Source organism: Macrotis lagotis, chromosome 1 (genome assembly GCF_037893015.1).
Source record: "Macrotis lagotis isolate mMagLag1 chromosome 1, bilby.v1.9.chrom.fasta, whole genome shotgun sequence".
Taxonomy (NCBI): domain Eukaryota; kingdom Metazoa; phylum Chordata; class Mammalia; order Peramelemorphia; family Peramelidae; genus Macrotis; species Macrotis lagotis.
The window spans coordinates 904,350,337-904,370,845 of record NC_133658.1 but is presented as its reverse complement, the minus strand read 5'-3'; the positions used below and the strand labels follow the sequence as shown (position 1 = coordinate 904,370,845).

The window sequence follows — 20,509 nt, the reverse complement described above, 5'->3', positions numbered from 1 at the left end:
TTAAGAAATTAAAAGAAGGTATGAAACAGAGTGACTAAAGTAAAAACCTTCTTGAAAGAAAAAAGTTGAGGGCTTTTCTCGCAGTTTGTCTGCACTAAGGAAACAGGAGGAGCGGAGGGCATGGGGGGGGCTGGGAGGGGCTGGGGGAGGTGAGCAGGGGTCCAGCCCAGCCCAGGGAACAGCAGGGAAGGTCCAATGGACTGTGGAGATGCACTCTGGACAAGTGGGGAAGGGCAGAGGGGAAGGAGAGGGGAGGTGAAGACCCACAACTTGGGGACCCCCACCTCCCCCCCATTCCCCTGGTCCTATCCCCTGGGGGCTTCCCTCCAGTGCTAACTCAGTGCAGGTTCCATCCTAGTGTGCCCTGGGCCCTGATAAGAGGACAGTGATGGGCAGAGGACAGGATGGCTACACAACTTGACCAAACTGCCTCCCCCACCCCACCCCACCCCGAGGAACATGGCAACATGGGGCCCAAGATGCACTTTTAAGGGATCTGGGCAGGAGACTTTGATTGTTCAATTTTTAAAAAAGACATTTTCTTGGAGATAGCCTGGAAGTCATAACAGCACTGACCAGAACCAGATTTTTATATACAATTTATAGGAACCAAAGAATAAAAAACCCCCAAGCCCTTCTCCCCCCCCCCGTGTCCCCAACTCCCAGTCCCCCTCCCCTGACATTCCCAACACTGAATGTGGCCATGAAATACAATCACAGGATGGGGGGGATGGGGGACGGGGTCCGGGTTAATACTACTGGCAGAAGGGGGATGCAGTGGGGTCAAAGCCTTTAAAAACATCTTTGAGGGACCCGGCATCCTGCTCGCTCTCTTGGGAGGGGCTGTTGCCAGCGAAAGGACTCCCAGAGCCGGCCTTGGACGCCTGCTTCACGGTCCCAAACAGGGTGGGCACAGGCAAGTTGTGGAGGCCGGGCTGGGGGACCCCCTCCTGAGAGGGGGTGGCTGAGGGGGCGGTGGCAGGGGGCGGGGCTGCCTTGGGGCGCGGCCGATTATAACTGTTGTACCTGTCCGTGGCCGTGGGCTCCGAGCCCGCCTTGCCCGCCTCCGGCTGCTCCAAGGCCGACTTGCGGATGAACGGGGGCTCTTTGGCCTTAGCCGCTGAGCTTTTGCCGTTGCCGTCAGGACCTTTGGGCTGAGTGCCCCCGTCGGAGGCTGGCTCGGCCACTTTGCTGCCAGAGTTTGGAGTCCTCGGGTCATAGAGACTGATGCCACTAAGCACGCTGCTCTGCCCACTCCCGCCACCTTGGCTGACCCCCCCAGCCGCTAGGACCCGCGGGTCATAAGGGGCAATAGCTGGAGGTGAGGCCTCGCCAGAGGAAGCAGGGGGTGGCGTGGCTACCTCCGGAGCGCTGGGCTTGGTGGCACGGGATGAGGTGGCATCCCCGGGTTTTTGCAGCCGGGGGTCGGCAGGGGCTTTCCGTACCCGGGGGTCACTGGGCTTATCGCTCGGACTGGGGGCCGAGGGGCTGGATGCATTGACGGTCTTGAGGATTCTAGAGAGCAACTCAAAATCCGGCAGGTTGGCAGCAGAGGCAGTGGGAGCAGAGTTGGGGTCCGAGGGGGCCGCCCCACGCTGCCGGGGATCTGAGAGCCCAGCGGCAGGGGACCGGTGGAGACGGGGATCCAGGGCGGGCAGAGACTGCAGGGCAACAGGAAGAGCGGTTGCAGAGTCTTGTTTAGGGACAGGGAGCGGAATGAGGTCCTCGGGGTTCCAGAGTACAGTGCGAGCAAAGCTGGGCTTGTTCAGGGTCACATCCTTCTTGATGTGGCTGAACTGCTGTAGCTGCAGCCTGGGATCCCGCAGGGGGTTCCCTGGCAGGGCATCCAGAGGAATGGTCACTGCTTTTTCCCTCAGAGCCCTCTCCCCTTCTTCTTCGTCTGGGGGCCCAGACCCCTTCCCACCACTGGTACATGCTGGACTTGGATGGAGTCCATCAGGTTTGGCGGTGGGAACGGGACGGGCTAGCCGGGGGTCCGAGGGCCCCGAATCCCCAGAGCCCGCGGGGCCCGGAGCATCGGTGTGACGAGAGAGCCTCGGGTCCCTGGTGAGGCGTGGGTCGGCTGGTCTGCCCCCAGCGGTGGGGCCTTTCTGGAGGCGGGGATCGCCTGCTGCCGGCAGGGACCCCACACCGCCGCCGCCACCTAACTCCCCACCGGACGCCAAGGGCCGACTGGAGGTCTGCTGCCGCAGGGTTTTGAGGATGGAGGTCACACTGCTTCCCCCGTCGTCTTCGTCGCTAGAGTACCAGTTGCCAGTGTCACCTGTGAAGGAAGAACAGATGACAAGTGGTTGTCGCTGACTCCCCCCTTTAGACCTGCATTTCCAGCACTGTGACTGTCCCTACAATAACAAGCACCACCCCCCCGCCCTGCAGAGGTAACCGATGCCAGGTGGTAGAATAAGGTCCGTGCTGTCCATGAGGTCAAGGGGAAATGACTGTCCAGAGCCTGCAGCCTCTTTTCCGGACATCCTTTCTTGGACTGTATTAGACTCATTCCTCTGCTACTCAAAATGAGGGCGCAGGAGCGGAGGGAGCTTGGCCCAAGAAGGGGGGGCTGTAGACCCAGCTCTATCTCATCACACCCCGGCTCGGACCACATCCCATCCTCTGCTCCACTGAAAGTGTCCCGCTAAGACTCGCCCAGGTGGAGGTGGCGGGAAGGCACTCAGTCAATGCCCAGCTGCCCTCTCCCCCTCTCCCCCTCCAGCGGCTCCCTGCACGGCCGAGGGTGCCTCGGTGGTCAGATGTTCCCGATGACAGGCGCCAGTTCAAGGTACCGAGGTCAAAAAGCAATGGCAAGGCCCCACACGTCCTCCTGTTATCACCCAGGCATCCTTCTAGGCCTCTCTGGACCCTAAGTCACACTGTAGCCTTCGCCGACTCTTAGGGCACTGGGTAGCACGACTCAACTGTCCATCAACCGATCGATGTGAAAGCCCCAACAAAGCCCAAGGCTCTTTCCCGGTGGGTCGGCCGGCCGGTTGGCCGGCCAGGGTCCTACGGCTCTGCCCCCATCCACACAGACTGCAGGACGCTGGCTCCAGCCCCAGCGCCCGGGTTGGGCCACAGCAAAGGTGCGCTTGGCAAGCCACCTCCCTCTGGCCCAGGACCCTGGGCCGGGAGGCCCTAGGGCACAAACACACTTGCCTTCCTCATTCTCTCGCTCCGGCTTGCTGCTCTCAGCTAGCCTCCTTGCCCTTTCTTCTTCCTGCTGCTTCTGCTGGATGCGCAGGTATAAGGCCCTCTGGGCAGAGGGGAGGAAGTCAGGGACACTGGTGGCGGGCTGCTGTCTCCCAGGGGGCCCTGCTTCCAGGAAGCCATCAGGCTCCAGGGGCTGCTCTGGGAAAACGGGCTCTCCTGCCTCGCCTTCCATCTCCTCATAATGTCCATAGTCCTCTGCTGGGGGGAATAACCATGGGGCGAATCATTAATCTCGGGGAGGCAGGCAGGAGTTGCATTCCTCGAGGGAGCGCCCTCCCCAGTGAGACCACAGACCCACTGAAGGAGACCTGGAGGAAGGCAATGGGAACTCCAAAGCCATTCCTGCCCACGGATTCCCAACCCATGAATTTCCAGGGAAATGAAATAAGTGGGTTCTTTCTTCCCTGCTCTTGATCAGAAACAGTCTACTGCTCATGCACTTTTTAGGGGAGGCAGGTGGAAACTCTTCGATGGCCAAGACAGGGAGAAGGGAAGGGCAGACTGAGAGGCATCCCTAGGGAGAGCATCCCCCTAACTCTGACTGCCCCGGGCCAGGCGCCAGCAGGGAGGAGCAGCTGGGCCCCCAGGGAGCTGGGGCAGCTTCAGAGGCCGCTGGGGAGTGCCAACACCATCCCACCGAGAGCTTTCTCCTCTGCATGCAGAGAGAGAGAAGAGTTTTCTTCCTTTGGGATTCACTCTAAATTGAGAAATCATTCGAGGACTGTAAAAGCAGGTTCTTTTCTACTGATGGAAAACTGGACCGAGAACGTAAGGAAGGACTGGCTGGGCTCTATCTGACGGACCTCATTCACGCTGACACCTCTGTCCTGGGGGCCGAGCCGGAACCCGGGGATCCGGTGGAACAATGCCAACTGATCAATCTTAGTTTATTTAAAATTACTCATTTCACATCTAAGACTAAAGTAGTTAAATTTCAACCTGCTGTGCTCGTTTTGCTCCAAGAATTTTATCTCTATGTCATACAAGGAAAATGGTGAGAACGAGCAGACCGTCTTTGTTGAAGAAAACAGCTAAGATTCCTATTGTTTCGAGGTGGGCTGGCGTCCTCCTAACAAGGAAGGCCAAACCCCCCATGATTAGGGTGCTGAGCCAGGCTCTCTCTGGTAAGTGATTTAACTAGATCTTTGTCCTCTTGCTGAAGAAAGGGCAGAAGTGCCACCCACATATAAGGTAAGCAGCAACCTCAGAGCATGCAGTCAGCCTGCATATTAACCAATGAGCAAGTAAGAGAGAACCTTCCACGGAGAGATCACTCACAGTGGATGACACGAGGAAGAGAAAAGAAAGTCCCAAGCCTGTGGACAAAGACAGGCCCAGGACCCGAGTCGATGCACAGAAAGAGGACGGGATGATGCCATTATTATCTGACAGAAGCTACTACAGAAACCGTAATGGAGACATGCAAGCCAGAGGTTCCGATACGCCATCATCTCTGGGCTCTTCTTGAGGGTTTTGCCAGGAGATGCTAAGAGTATACTTCAAGCCAGAAGAAGTCTCCCTTCCCAATGATTCAACCAAATTGAATCCTCCCTGCAGGTTGCCCAGAGTCCAGTTGCCAACCCCCATCCCAGGAAGGCACGTACCTGCCTCCCCCATTAGTCCAGGGTCCATCTCCATGCCCTCCTGCTGCTGGTAAAAGTTTTCATAGAAGTTCTGGGCTGGCGGAACAGGGGGCATCATTCCGGAATGTGGGGAGTCTCCAGGACCATAGGGCATCATTGGTGGGCCCCCAGGACCCATGGGGGGGCCAGGATTCATCCCAGGGCCCATTGGCATGTCCGGGTGCATGTCAGGATGCATGTCCGGGTGCATATCGGGATGCATGTCCGGGTGCATGTCAGGATGCATGTCCGGATGCATGTCAGGATGCATGTCAGGATGCATTGGTCCTGGCATGGGCCCAGGGGGGCCCATGTTGGGCCCAGGTCCCATTGGCCCAGGGGGCCCCCCAGGCCCAGGGAATCTGGGGGGAGGTGGAGCAGGGTGTCTAAAAGAAAACACAAAATGGGATTTTGATTCTACTAACTTCCTCTGTCATTCTACTTCTCTCTCCGGGGTCAAGGAGCTCATCAGGTTTGTGAGTGGTGTCAAAGGAGGTTTGGAAGCCCCAGGCCACACCCTCCACCCAGAGCTTGCCCTTGCCCAGCTGCCCACCGCCAGCTCAGCACTCACCTCACACCCAGTTTCTCAGCCAGCTGCCCCGTGGGCCGAACAACAATCTCAAACAGAGATGGAATCTTCTTGTTGTACATGTCCTGTTGCTGCTGAAGCTGTTGGGGAGAGAGGGGCTCGTGCGACGGCATGGGCATAGGCATCTGGGGGGGCCCAGGAGGTGGGGGTGGGGGCGGGGGTGGGGGGCCTCCAGGCATGGGCCTGCCATTCGGAGATGTTGGAGCTGGAGGGACGGGGGGCCGCGGTGGGGTGGGCAAGAGGCCGACGCCCGGTGGAGGCTTGGGCAGAGGGTTGATGCCCTGTTTCTTCAATTCTTCCACTTCTTTCTCATCTTCTGCACCTGCTTCTGCATCATCTGCTAACATCTAACAAGGAAAGAGAGAGAAATCAGGCATAAGGATGGAATTGAAGGGCAAACACCCAGGGAAGGGCAGCAGGGGTAGTATTTGAAAAGGTAAAAGCTGAATCGACACAAGAGACCCTGGGCCTGAGGAATTTCCTCTGATAGGAGAGACACTTGGTCTGACTTAAGGGGAAAATGATAAAATGAAGGAAGAGCCAGCCTCATCCCCAGCTGATCTGACCCTCCCCCCTGCCCCAGCCCCCCACAAGCAGGCATCTGAGGACCAGCCTGGTGATCCGGAGAAGCCCGTTCTGTCCCAGCTCCTTGGCTTGGCCATTAAAGCCAGGTCAGTCTGGGGCTCCCATTTCTCTTTCTGCTCCTCTCCCCTCTGGCTGGAGGGGTCCACCAAGACCCTGGGCAGCCAGCCACCTTTGGATGCTACAGGATACAAAGATAAAACCAAAGTGTCCCTGCCCTCCACCTCTAAGTAAAAACAAAATATACACACAAGAAACTCTAAATAATTTTTCATGGGAAAAGGGGAGCAGGTAGAAAGGAGAGGAGGGGAGGGCTGACTGATAGGTTGGGGAGGCAGCAACATGGGATCAGAAGCAATCACTTCAGCAAAGGTGCACGATATAAAATAATTCCACACAAATCAACTTCATTTCTGTATATTATTAACAAAGCCAACCCCTCCCCCAAAAAAAAAAAACCAAGAGGCTGAAAGAGAAACTCACATTGAAATCAAGTCAGAATGTATCAAATACTATAAGTCTACCTGTCAAGAGTCCCACAAGAACTATATGAATTCAACTACAAAAATGCTTTTTACAGAAATAAAGACAGATAGGAATAATTGGGAAAATATTATTGTTCAAGAATAGGCTGAATCAATTCAATAAAAGTGATTATGTTAACTAATACGTATACACACACACACACACACACACACACACACACACAGTTAAGTGATAACAAAATTCAACTAGAGGAACAAAAAGGTCAAAAAGCTGGAGGGAAATAATTCTTAAAAATGAGAAGGAAAGGAACTTAGCAGTATCAAATGACCTACAAAACAGTAACTACCAAAATAATCGGGTACTGCTTAAAAAAACAAAAATTCAATCAGTGAAAAAAATTAGGTACAGAATATCCAGAAGTAAACAAACCTACCAGCCTAATATAGTTCCATAATTCATATAATAAATTAACTAAATATAATGATGATAAATTATTATTTATTAGTACAGAACATACAGAAATGAACAATCTTAGTGTTCTAAAGTTTTAAGTCCAAAGATTCTAGTCTCTGGGATACAAAGAATTTACTATTTGAGAAAACACTGTTGTAAAAAACTGGAAAGTAATCTGGCAGAAACTAAGTGTAAATCAACATCTTCAAGAAAAGATTATATACATTGAGACAAATTTTTTTGACATGGCCAGTTTGGGAATCTGACTATTCAGATTTGCTACAAGAATTCATTTTCCCCACCCCTTGGCGAAGGGAGGTATAAGGGCTAGAAAATAGATTTTTTTTTAATTTAAAAAAATGAAATCAAATTATTTTAAAATGACAAGATTTGAAAACTCTTTTGAAACAACAAGCAAGGGAAGACTAAAGAATAGGAAATGATTCTGAGGTTGTGAGTTTAGGCACCACTGGTGGTCCCCCCAGTTATAAAGAAGTTCAGAAGATGAAAGGATTTGAGAGAAGTCATGAGTTCTGTTTAGACAAGTTGAATTTAAGTTGCCTATCATCCAATAGGAGGTGTCCAATAACCAAATGGCTAAGCAGAATTGGAGCCCACAGGAGATCTAGTAGTAGTGGCCTCTGAGCAGAAGCTTCAAGGAAGGGATTTTCTGCAGGCAAATACACACAGGGAGGAGGATCCTGGGAAAAAGGGAAAGATGTGAACTTTTTTTTCTTTTTAAGTTTTTGCAAGGCAAATGGGGTCAAGTGGCCTGCCCAAGGCCACATAGCTAGGTAATTATTTAGTGTCTGAGGATGGATTTGAACCCAAGTCCTCCTGACTCCAGGGCTGGTGCTCTCTCCACTGCACCACCTAGCTGACCCAGGTAGGCCTGGGCAGTGTTCTGTAAACAACTACTGACACGAGCAGACCAATATTGCTCTGGGTTTAGAAAGACTTTTTCTAGCTGAGGCATGAATGGTTTGCCTCCCAGTTACCTTCTTTTTAATTTAAATTTCCTAAATACCATCTCCAGACAGAGCACTGATAAACTCTGAATATTGATACTACTTTTACTCTATTTTTATTATTTTATTACATTTGTAGGGTTTGGGGGCAACATGGCTAATATTAAGATGTCTCACAGGACTTCACCTGTAGAATCTTTATCAAACTGTTTCCCTTCTCAAGGAGGGAGAGGGAAAGAACTTAGAACTCAAATTTTTAAAAAATGATTGTTAAGAGCTTTCCCCCCAAAACTGGGAAATAGTTAACAATAAATAAAAATAAGTTTAAAATAAATGTCCTTTTTAAATAGCAACTAAGTTTATTTTTTTCTTCTTTAAAGGTTATGCTGCTCCAGGAGAAAATCCTCTTCTGAACAAGTGACCCTTTAGGACAAATGCTCTTTGATGCCCACCTAGGGAACTTCTTACTCCTGCCCAGGTGGTACTAAGAGTAACTACCATCTGGCAAGCCTTATGATCATCTAGATCAGAGAAAGGAAGAGTTTACTCTGTGTTTGTAAAGCTGGGGAGCTGATTCTGACTAGTTTAGAGAACCTTTCCATGAGACACTCCCATTTCCAAAGATGCCTCTTTTAACTTGACTAACAAAACACGCCCAAGGGGACACACTGAGGGCAGGAAAGACCTGCTATTTGACAAGTAGTGACAGTTAACTCTGTGAGGCACTATACCAAGGGTTGAGATACAAAGGAAAATCAAAGACAGCCCCTGCCCATGAGGTGCCCAGCAAAGGGGCAGACACAGACCAGGGAGGAGCTGGGGAATCACAGAGGCCTGCTTGGGTTCTCATTCCTTCTTTATATCCTGCCCAAAACAGCAGCAGTTTCTAAATTAGCTGTGATCCATCACCATTTCACCTCTTCCCCTACCTGGTCACCCTGCCTCCAGTCCATCCTTCATTGGACTATCCAAAGAATGCTACTAAAAATGAGATCTACTCAAGATCTACTTCAATGACCTCCAGTGGAGAGAGGAAGAGGAGAGGATACCAGGGGCCAGAAAGGAAGGGTGGGCTGGGCAGCCTGGGAAGGACCCAGATGGGCCCCAGGTGGCCACTCTCCTGCTCCCTCTCCCCCACAGTCAATGATGGGGGGGGGGGGGCCTGTTGTTTTCCCCATGAAGCTAAGCTCGCTGAGAGCAGGGTCTTTGACCTTTCTTCGCTTCCCCAGAACTTAGCAGAGTGCCTAGCACAAAGGGGCATACATCAATGTGACCTAACAGACACCCCACTCCTGCAGTGCCACCCTCTAAAGGAGGCATGGCAGCACTGCCCACACACCAGCTCCCAATACCAACAACGGGCACCAAAGGGTCAGCCTACGGACCACACAGTCCACCAGCTGCCCCGCAGTTACCTTGTCCAAAAGCTCCCTTGTCTCGTCGGTGAGGGGGTCATGGGAGAACATGCAGTCATCACCATTGATACAGTTTCCAGTTGTGTGAAAGAGCTTACAAGGAAAGTCACGTTGGGAAAGGTCAAGGCAAACACACTCAGACATCAGAGCAGGGCAAGGGCAGGTCGGGGCGGCGGGAGGGTGCCAGGCTGCCCAGCAGAGGAGAACATGGCATCAAACAATTCTAGAAGACCCGCAATGGACAGTGCCTCGCACATCCAAAGAACTAGGGTCTGAATGCAGACACCCAAGCATACTATGGTCATTTTAAAAAATTTGGTTTTGGTTTTTTTCTTCCTCATGGTTTTTCCTTTTGTTCTGATTCTTCTTTCACAGCGTGACTAAAAAAGAAACCTGTGTAACATGACTGGACATGTAGACTTCTATCAGATTACTTTCTATCCTAGGGTGGGGAGAGAGAAAACTTTACAAAAACCAATGTGGAGGGGTGGCTAGGTGGCGTAGTGGATAAAGCACTGGCCCTGGAGTCAGGAGTACCTGGGTTCAAATCTGGTCTCAGACACTTAATAATGACCTAGCTGTGTGGCCTTGGGCAAGCCACTTAACCCTATTTGCCTTGCAAAAACCTAAAAAAATAAAAATAAAAAAAAAAGAGGGTCCCAGTGAGGGGTCTAGTCTTGATAAACAGTCAAGAACAAGGGGCGGGGGAGAGCCTGCTCTCCATCCTGACTGCCTCAATGCCCAGGATGCAGCCCCACAACCACAGGTCAAAGGATATCATGCATGTACGGACAGTTTTCGGCTCTGGCACAAAAGCCCGTGATGTAAAACTTGCACAGCTCACGCTTCTTCGGCAGCTCGATATCGTGGCTAAAATTGCAATGCTCTCCCTGCAGAAGGACAGACAACAACAGTGCCCCCACGAGCACAGAGTGAGGGGTGTCCCAGGCCACTCCCTGTCCCCTCCCCGAGCTGTGGGACCCTAAGCTGGGCTGCAGGATGCCCACTGCACTCAGGAAGCCACTGACCGTCACCTCACAGCCCACCAATGTCAACATAACAAGATTCAAGGTCTCAAGGCAGAGGCGGAGGAAGGAAACTGCCTCAAAGGAAGGCACCCATCGCTCAAGGCACAGCCCAGTACCCACTGTCCCCACACCCCCATCCTGACTGGTGGGGCCCAGACTCACCCACGTGCATCGGCCTTCCACAAAGTACTTGCAGATGACCTTCCCCTTCTTGTCAGACTGCTGATGAGGCTTGTCGTGGTCATTCCTCCGATAGCCGCCACCCCCACCACTATCCTGTTAATTCACAAGGAGGTCAGTAGTCCCCATACGAACACCCTTACCAGATGCTCGGGCCCTCCCGGGATTGCTCTGCCCAGCCCACCCTCAGAAAGCCTCCATGCTAGGACTGGGCTCCCCAGAGAACTCACTCCAAGGGAACTTCCCCAGAGGGTCTTTAAGGTAACTGGGGAAACCCCTCTGAATAGAGGAAATTGAATATTCTAAGTGTGACTCCTATTCAGCCTTGACATCCATCCACACAAGGTCCAGAGGGTGAAGGGTGGCCCCTGCCCTTCTCACCAGAGAATCTGAAGTCAGGTCTATTCAGTACCCACCAGGAACCAAACCCCAAAACCACGAGTTCCACTTAGAAGCCCACTCACTCCCATGTCCTCATCATAGAACTCCTCGTCGTCATTCATCCCTCCTCCTTTGTTCATTCCTCCCCTGCTCCCGCCTCGGCCACGTCCTCGACCCATCCCTTTGCCTCTGCCCCTTGAGCCACGGCCTCGTCCCCGACTTAAACCTGTGGGAAAGAAGAAACTCCTCCATGCAAAACCAGTCACTGCCACATGCACAAGCTGCCCACGACCCCTCGTAGACTATCACGTACCTCTCCCTCGGCCATCTTTTGGCCGGCGGTACTGGTTCAGGTCTTTGGAGTATTCATCATAGTCCTCCTCGCCCATCAGCTCATCATTCTCTCCAAACTAGAATTCGGAAAGATGAGACATTTGTGAAGGCAGTCAGCCATGGGCGTCCCCTGTCTAGCCACAGCCTAGACACCTCACCTCAGATACTACCGGCATTCAGTATCCCCCCACCAACTTACTTTTCTGAGCTGAGAATAAATAAGTTTGACATGCAATGACCCCAAGTGTCACAGGCTTTCCTTTTTTTTTTTTGCTGGAATATTTTATTTTGAATTTTACAATTTTTCCCCCAATTTTGCTTCCTCCCCCCCACCCCCCACAGAATGTAGTCTGTCATTCTTTACATTGTTTCCATGGTGTGCACCGATCTAAGACAGGTTTTCCTTTTTTCTCTACACATAAACCACATACTGAACTCTCATGTTATCTCCACATTCGTATTTCCTTTTGTAAACAGCACATAAAAAGGTTGGCAAACAGAGTTGTTTCAGATCAAATGCAATACAGAAAACTCTCTAGCCTCTCACAGCACTAGGGTGTATTTGAGGCAAGGGTAGCCAGAGACGACCAATTCCAATGCCCTCATTTCCAGACAAGGAAACCAGGGTCTAGAGAATAAAAGTCTTTGGGTTCCCCTGTATAATCTGCACAAGGGGAATGCTTATGCATATTTTGTCATTTGTGGAGAACAAATACCACACTTTACTTAGGAAAGCCTAAGTATTTCCCATTTCAAGACCTTGTTCCCCTACCTTCAAAAGACCTACTTAGGTCTGTATTAGCCTTGAAATTTAGGTTAAGATTCTTAGGACTCTTCATGGGTACTCAGCGCCCACTCCCAGCACCCTGAAGCATTCTTTGGGGAATGCTGCTAAGGTTCTTTACTAAAAATGCCCAAGACACAAGCACAAAATCAGGAAACGACCCAAGAGAAAAGTAACTCGTACTTCCATTTCCTCATCGTAGAAGTCTTCTTCATCTTCTGGATGGTCTCCCATGGAGCCTCGGCCCCTTCCCCGGTTTCCTCGACCCATTCCTCTCCCTCTTGATCCTCCACGCCCCCCTCGGCCTCTGTAGCCTCTCCCTCTGACTCTGGCTCCTGTAAGATGATGGGTTAAATTGTGTGATGTGAACAGAATCAGAATCCAGGACAAGGCTGGGGATGTGGAACACCATATACGCTAGCAGAATTAGTGATGTGTGAGGGGGTGTCTTCTTCTGAACTGCTTTTCTCCTTTTCGATTCTTTTGTTACAAGAGATGGCTCACTGGGTAGGGGCATGGGAATGGGAAAGAAGCCCACCTCATGCAAGCATCCCTGGAGGGAAGAAAGTGAGGCCACCCAGTGTGCTGGACAATGGGCCCTACACCTTGCAGCAGCTTCTCGACTTGTGGGGGATGACCACCAGTCCTGTAAGCTACCCACTTTCACTACATCTCCCTGCCAAAGTGCAGTCAGTTTAGTATGTGTTGTTCACTCTAGACCCTTCTTTCCCCTTAAAGGATAAGGAGGGATTTTTTACAGCAGGGACCTTATTGCATTCTAGAGTGGCTTACCTCGCCCCCGGCTGCTGCCTTCCTTGGCCCGCCGATACTGGTTCAGCTCTTTGGTGAAATCATCATATTCTTCTTTCCCCAGGTCCTCCTCCTCTTCCCCTTCATACTCTCCATACTGTTCATTCTCATAGTCATCATACATACTATAATTCTTGCTTTCCATTTTTGAGTATCCCTTTTTTGACAAAGGGGCATTGTGAGATGAAGGATACTGTTGGTGAGACTAGAGAACCAATAAAACAAGGGAAAATGAGCTGAACCAGCCTGGTTAATTGACTGTGAACTGTGCTATCATGGAGTCCACAGCTCTTTTTTGTTGATGATGAAGCTGAAGGCCCTGAATGAGCCCAGCAGCCACCAGGGGCGCTACAGGCAGAATTGGCCCTTAGACCTTCAGCTTCCAGCTCCCTCCTGTGGGTCCAGCACCTCCTGCCTCAGGGGCCCCGGGGGGGCCCTTTGGAAAACTTCCATCCACCACATATTACAGGTTTCCCAGGCACTCTGTTCAACACAATAACCAATCACAATTCCAGAGAATTGCTGACCCTCTCCTAACAAAGAGGAGAGCCTTAAGGAAGCCAGGGGAGATATTCTGAGGGACATGGCTGATGTGGGAATCTGTTAAGAAAAGTTTGGTTTTTCTTGCTTTCCTATAGAGGGGAAAGAGGGAAGTGAAAAAGAATGTACATCTGAAAACAAAATTTAAAAAAAAGGAAAAAAGGAAAGCCATGTCTAACACCAACAATACCAGCTAAAGTAAATTAACTACTGAATCTTTCGTGGGCTATTTATAATGATGGTTTCTCAATTTACAAAGACTTGTTTACCATATGCCACAATAAACTCCTAAAGGATTGGATCAAAATAAAAACAGAAACATAAAAAAATCAAGAGGATATGGTATTGTTATCTCTTAACTCTGGAGAGGGGATAAATTCTTAGCAAGTTGTAACTGAAGGTAAATAAAAAGAGATAAAAAATTTATTGGATAACACAAAAAAGAAAGCTTTTCTATGATAGAAAACAATACTTTGCAGAGAAAAGTGAAAGAAAAACTGGGGGGGGGGGGGTAAACCTTTTACTCAAGCATCTTGATAAAAGTCTTGACATCCCCAATCAGGATGTGGAAAGATAACTGAGAAATCAACCTCTAATTCTCACTTGCAAGTATTTACACTTTACATCACCTAACAACCTCACAAAGCAAAGCAGGACAAAAAAATTATTCCCATTTCACAGACTCTGAAATTACAACTTACTTTTATATAATCCTTTATGGTATACCAAACATTACCTCATTTCTGCCTTACAACAACCCTTTGAGACATGTACCTCAGATAATATTATCTTAATTTTACAAAGGAGAAAAGTGAGGTTCACAGAGATTAAGGAACTTTAGTTTTACAGTTCATATCAGCAAGCAACAGTGGTACTCAAGTTTTCCTGTCTCCAAGGTAAATAAAATATTCCATATATAAAGAGCTTTGCCCGTACTATGTTCATTCTTTAAAATTTCTTCTGTGTTTTTCTTTCTTTTTCATCGTTTTTTCCTCTTTACTTCCAATTCCTCTTTCACATGACTAACATGGAAATATGTTAGGCATGCTAATACATGTACAACTTTTACCAGATTGTTGGCTGCCAAGGGAAGGGGGAGGGAAGGGACGGGGGTAGAAGAATGTATAATTCCTAAACATGCAAATGGATGAATGCTGAAAACTACCCTTGCATTGTTACTGAAAAATAAAAGAAAGGGCTTTGACAACTTTAAAGTCTGGATAAGTGTTCATTTTTTTTAAATCATCATCATCTTCATTAGACCAAATCAGACTGAGACTCTGAAATTAGTGCAAGGACCTGCCTGGCCTATGGGGATACGACTAGTCTGTGTTCCAGCTGGGATTTTAATTCAAATTACAAATTTAGGGCTCTTTCTACTACACCAAACTGGAATGTCAAAACCTAATGACCCATTTCCAAAACAACAGTAAGATATACCTACTTATTCTCAAAAAGATATTTGACTTGGTTTGGACTTTTTGGTTAGGAAAGGAGGAGAAATAGGGCAATTCCTTTACAAGGAGGAAAAAACTTATCCAAAAGTAATTTAAATTTATCCAAACTCAAAGATAATATGATGGGATGGGAATTTCACTTCTAATACATTTAAACATTTCTAATTAGGTTACAAAGCCACATTCTCACTGTCAATGAGAATATTCAATAAACATTCTTCCATAACATAACATCACTCTTCTCCACACCCAATGGCTTGTTTCCCAAGCCAAGAATGTTGGGATACAGGCACTATTACGTTAGGAAGGAATTCATACACTAATGGAATACTCTTCTATTCTGTCACTGTACTCACAGATGAATACGGAGGGCTGTAATCTCGATATTTTCGATGGCTTTTCTCACTGGGACTGAAATCAGAATCATCACTGAAATCCGAGAAATCATCACTTGAAGATGCATGTCGCTAGAATGAAAGGGAAAGAGGTTTACTGCTTTTGTCACACAAGGATGAATGTTAGCCCAGGAAAAGGCAGCATTGGAATTCTCTAGGTAGGCCTCAGAACGTCAACCTCAGCTCTTTCCTCAAGGCTCTCAAGGGAGGCACGCTCGTCCTCCATCTCAGGACCTCTTGCCTCTCCTTCCATTCAATTCCACAGAAGATTTTGGGGTTACTCTCCTTTGGGGGCTTATTACTTAGGAAAGGGAAAAGCCCAAACTAGAAGTGACACCACCACATTATAAGAACACTAGGGAGTCCTAAAGAAAAGGGCTGCCTCAAGTCCAAAAGTCAGGAGAGGTGCAGGATGTGATATTTAAGCTAGCTTTTAAAGGTTCTCTTCAAGAGAAAAGAGAAAAGGGAAAAGAGAGGCAATTATTATTGGCAGAGTTCTGGAGTGAATCATGGTGATTCACAGAGAACGGTCCTGAGAGGCCAGAGCCCAGGGGCTCCAAAGGGCAGATGGCACCAAGTGGGCCTGGACTAATCTGAAGTTAAGTAAGCAAAAGCAGTCGTTGAAGGGGACAGACGTTTGTGTGTCAGAAATATTCTGATATGAGCATGAAAAACAGATTGGTCTGAGAACGGAGGCAAAAAAAAAAAAACCTGCCAGGAGCCAAAAGCAAGAGCCCAGAAGCTGTAACCTAGGGTGAGGCCAGTGGCAACTGAGAGAAAGGATACAAGACCCATGAATCTGGCCATCATGTGCTGCCTAGACATTGAAGGGGAGGGGAGAAACAGTGAAGAAGAGAACCCTAATGACACAGAAATCCAATGCAACACTGTCAAAGTGGTTTTCCTAATATAGTATCCAGTACATTGTAGACATTTAATAAATGTTTTTCATCTGACTGATGTTCAAAAAAATGTCCCTATCTCCCTACTCCCCCCCCCCCCAATACTCCCCTTTGGGTTCTTTAAGTTTTGGCCACACTAAATCACTCTCAGTTACTTAAACAATTTGTCTTTCCACTGCTGGCCCCTGTCATTAATTTCTGGTCTCTTGAAGTCCTACCCCCTTTTAGGACCCCATTCCCATAACACATCTCCTCCATATCTCTCCATTCTCTGGAATTTGGAGAACTGTGTCCCTCTCATCAACTCCTATTCTAATAATATGGGACTCAGTCTAAACTCTCCCTAGAGTGTTAAGTAAGGTTCTTGAAGGCCAGGACCACACATCTTCAGGGCACTGCACAGGACCTCCAGTACCTACCTTATGTTTGGACTTGCGCTTCTTCTTGGACCGCCTCTTCTCTTTCTCCCGCTCCTTCTTTCTCTTCCGTTTCATTCGCCGGTGAGCCTTCTCATCATCTGAGTCACTGTGATGCTTCTCTCCTTTTTCTCTGCGGCTCCTCTCTGGCCCTGTGGAAAGGTCCTGGATCTCTTCAGCCCCATCATCCTCCAGCTCTCCTTCCTCCAACTCACCATCTTCCCTGTAAATGAAAGAAATCCAATATGAGGTTTTGAAAATCACTTTGCTAAGCCAGTCTTCTTTCTGATTTGAAAATATAAAAGCAAACAGAGGGGTGGTTTTTAGAGTTGAAGATATAGGATAACTCTCTCTCTAGGCAGAGAGAGAAAGAGAGACAGAGAGAGACAGATCTAGATGCAAACCAGAGGAGAGACAGAGAGAAGCTCTCCCCAGGAGGATCTTGAGGGTTTGAGACACTGCCCTGCCTGACAACCTCTAACCAAACTCCTTGCCACTTTGAACACTGTCCTTCTGACCAGAAGCAGCAACAGGAAAGTCTTGACTCTGGGGAGAGTGGAACAAAACATGAGGTGGGAATTGAGGGAGAGCAGCAGTTAGGTGCTGTACAATTTCTTCTCATAACCTAGAGAAGATATGGGGCAACCCACATCTCCTGCCAGGCTCAGGTCTCTGGGATGACCTGAAAAAAAGAGTTAAGGGTGAGAGACACACTATTGTCCCCATCTTCTGGCTGTCCCTTCCACAGTCAGGAAGGTCTGAATTTAAATGCAGAAGGGTGCCTCCAACAGAAGCCTCAAGGAGGGAGGCAGTCCAGGAGCCTCCTCTCCAAGCGAGTCAGGAACTGAACCCAGTGCCTTTACCAGACCCCCACTTACACTCTCACAGGCCCACCAGCTCCAACTAATCACTGAGCCCTCCAGTGGTCAGAGGTCAGCCAGGCCCAGAGGGCCAACAAGGAAGAAGGCATGATTCCCTCTCAAAGGCCTTGGGAAAGGGGGCAGCTAGGTGGCTCAGTGGATAAAGCACTGGCCCTGGAGTCAGGAGTACCTGGGTTCAAATCTGGTCTCAGACACTTAATAATTACCTAGCCATGTAGCCCTTGGGCAAGCCACTTAACCCCACTGCCTTGCAAAAACCTAAAAAAAAATAAAATAAAATAAAAAAGGCCTTGGAAGTATCTTGCCTTAAGGGCCAGAAGAACTTTTCTCTACAACTCAGCTGTCCCACCTCTACCATGGGGGCGGTATGTCTGAAAAATGTGAGAATGAGTAAGCTGATCTGAAAAAGAAGACACATCGAAAGGCAGGAAAAACACCTCATGCTACAGTGTGTGGCAACTTCCTAGCTTGTAGCTAAGTTTTTAAAGTCTTAATTAATAAATTATAGCCTTTTTCAGAATTTAAAAAAAAATACCTCTTAACTAAGAGCACTCCCTCCACCACCTTCCTGTCTGGAATTCTTTTTCTGGGTGTACAATGTCACTCCCCAAAGTATAAACCTGACTGGAGAAAACTGGAATTTCGGCTTCCATTTATTCCAAAACCTCAAACCAGCAGAGCCGACCAAACTGGACAGAGTTCAGTTCGCTGCCTTCCCAAACACAAAGGACTCCGCTCAGATTTCTAGGTAAAAGGATCAGGCAATGTAGACTCACAGGGAGATACACATGGACGCATTCTGCCAGGTACAACTATACTCACACACCAGAAAACACCAGGCCAGGAAAAAATGTCCCTCCCTGAGTGCCTTCTGAGCAGCCCCCAGTCCTCCAGGAGAAGGGGTCCATCTTAAGGCAGCTCCCCCAGGAGCCCTGGGCTCCCCAGAAGACAGTTCAACAGAAAGCCTAATTGAATCCATCTAAGAACAACAAGCCCTTTGGGACCAAGGTAAACCTCCTCACCAGGGGCGGGCCTCAGTGGCAGCTCCATGGAGCAGAAGGCTTGCTCAGGTGGCAGGCTCGCCACAACTCTACCTGGGTGATGTGCTAATGATGTGTTCAAGGGATTCACACAGCAGGTCTAAATCTACACCTGAAAAGTGGTAAGTCTGTTCTGATCACAGAGCCTTAAGAAAGAGAAGGACCTAGAGAAGGATAATTAGTTTCATAGGATTTTTGGATTTCCATGAAAAGACCAGTCCAATATACAACAAACAGCTTCTGCAGCATCTAGACACCACCCTCACACTGGAAAGGTGAGAGGAAGTGAAGCGACCCCTTAGAAGGGGAAAGCCAGGAGGGGCTTTCCCAGGGTCACACAGTCATCCAAAGTAGAGACTAGAATTCAGTTTTCCTGACTCTAGCTATCCCTTTTGCTCAGGTGTGAATTCAGGAGTACTCTATGAATGATTTCCAGCCAGGAAATGGACTAACAGTCCAGATTTCCCCTCCAAACGGGATGTCCTGGAAGTCTTTGTGTCAGTGAGCTTGTTCTCTGAACCCTAGATAAAAGCCCCAGGACACTCATGAGCCTGGGGCTGAACTCACGAAAAAAAGGAGCAGGTTCAGAAAAACCTGGTGTCAGTTCATGGATGATTAACCCACAAAGGTTTATTAGGGAAGTCAGGGATGGTGGGGTGGTGGGGTGTCCCTAACCTCTTGTGGCTGAACTCCAGGAGCAACCTTGCTCCCTCCTGCCTCTCCCTGCAACTCTTATTAGCATCTGGGGGTTGGGGACTTGTGTTCTTCAATCCCCCATCAACTTTTACATCTTCAGATCATCTGCACAAACGGTGAAAGTCATGCCAAATTTTACATTTAGCTGAGAGAGGGGATTCTCAAGGGATAAATGATCAAGTATTTCCTTGGATCCTCCCAGCCATTTTCTAAAACTGAACACAACTCTACCAGAAACAATGTGGGGGGGGGGGCCTCCAAAAATAAAGGTAAATAGGACACAAGGAAAGCATTTGAAGAAAAAAAAATTCTCAATAAGACTCAACCTACTCTCACAGGGAAGACCATTCACCTAAGTCTGCTTGGAGGTTAATCATACTCTCACTAGGGATTTGACAAGGTGACCTTCTATCTCTTAAAGAAGTCATTTGGTAATTTCAACAAAGGCAAAGTTATCAAAAACAAGATGCCATGTTTGCACACTGAAGGTATTCTATCTCCAAGCAGGCCCTGGGGGGGGGGGGGTGCAAATATCAGGTTGATTCTACCCCTTCCTACTCCTAAACTCCTCTGCCATAGGGGCCCCCCCCAAGGGGTAGAAGGACTGGCAATTCTTAAGCACTGGCTAGGTGTCCAGTGTCTAGGTGTCCAGCACTTCACAAATCCCTTGAGTAATAAGGAAATGGGCTATGAGAGTCAAAAGGGCCTTTGGATGTTCTCAATCCAACCCCCTCATTTTAGAGGCCCCCAGCCAGAAAGCTGATGGTCAAGGTGACCCGACTCAGAGGACAGAGGCCAGGCTTCACAGGGCTTGGAACATCGAGGGTCATCTCGTCCAAGCCCTTCACCGTTCAGTCATCTGCAAAGTGAGGTCTACAGGGCTAAAGGGCCTGGACGAAGATGACACTACAAGGAGGAAAAAGCAGAGATAGGAGGCAAACCTGGGTCTTCAGAGCCCGGGCCTATGCCAGGTCAGAACCCAGGTCTTCCTGACTCCCCTTTGGGGTTCTTTCATTATATACCACATTCCTCCTCCAAAAATTATGGGATCAGCTTCTAAATCTCCTGAGCAGCAAGCTCATTTTAGAGAATTAACCGAGGGCCAACTGGACACAGGACAGAAGCAGGGCTACCGCTTCCTGAACTCTTTAAACAGTCAGGACCCAAGAAATTCTTAACAAATACCAAACACTATACCTAACTGGGTTCCAACAACTGTTCCCCCCTTCAGAAACAAACAATAGCTAGGAGAAAACACCTTTAAATGTATTGCTTCCTATCAAAATTAACAGCCAGGGAGCCTAGGCAAGTCTCCTTTGATACCCT

The 20,509-nt window shown here is 48.8% G+C and overlaps 1 protein-coding gene across 1 annotated transcript in view; it reads right to left on the bottom strand.

Moving 5' to 3' along the window:
* Positions 1 to 660: 660 nt before the first annotated feature.
* ZC3H4 (zinc finger CCCH-type containing 4) overlaps positions 661 to 20,509 on the bottom strand; it is a 29,299-nt gene continuing 9,450 nt past the window's right edge. Inside the window, exons 2-14 of the mRNA XM_074219183.1 lie at positions 16,570 to 16,789; positions 15,210 to 15,320; positions 12,839 to 13,061; positions 12,230 to 12,381; positions 11,243 to 11,339; positions 11,013 to 11,155; positions 10,531 to 10,644; positions 10,119 to 10,230; positions 9,341 to 9,450; positions 5,419 to 5,783; positions 4,830 to 5,233; positions 3,172 to 3,420; positions 661 to 2,284 (exon numbers count right to left, since the gene is read on the bottom strand). Coding sequence (XP_074075284.1) covers positions 756 to 2,284; positions 3,172 to 3,420; positions 4,830 to 5,233; positions 5,419 to 5,783; positions 9,341 to 9,450; positions 10,119 to 10,230; positions 10,531 to 10,644; positions 11,013 to 11,155; positions 11,243 to 11,339; positions 12,230 to 12,381; positions 12,839 to 13,061; positions 15,210 to 15,320; positions 16,570 to 16,789 — 3,829 coding nt within the window. The 3' untranslated portion in view covers positions 661 to 755. The remainder of the gene's footprint in view (positions 2,285 to 3,171; positions 3,421 to 4,829; positions 5,234 to 5,418; positions 5,784 to 9,340; positions 9,451 to 10,118; positions 10,231 to 10,530; positions 10,645 to 11,012; positions 11,156 to 11,242; positions 11,340 to 12,229; positions 12,382 to 12,838; positions 13,062 to 15,209; positions 15,321 to 16,569; positions 16,790 to 20,509) is intronic.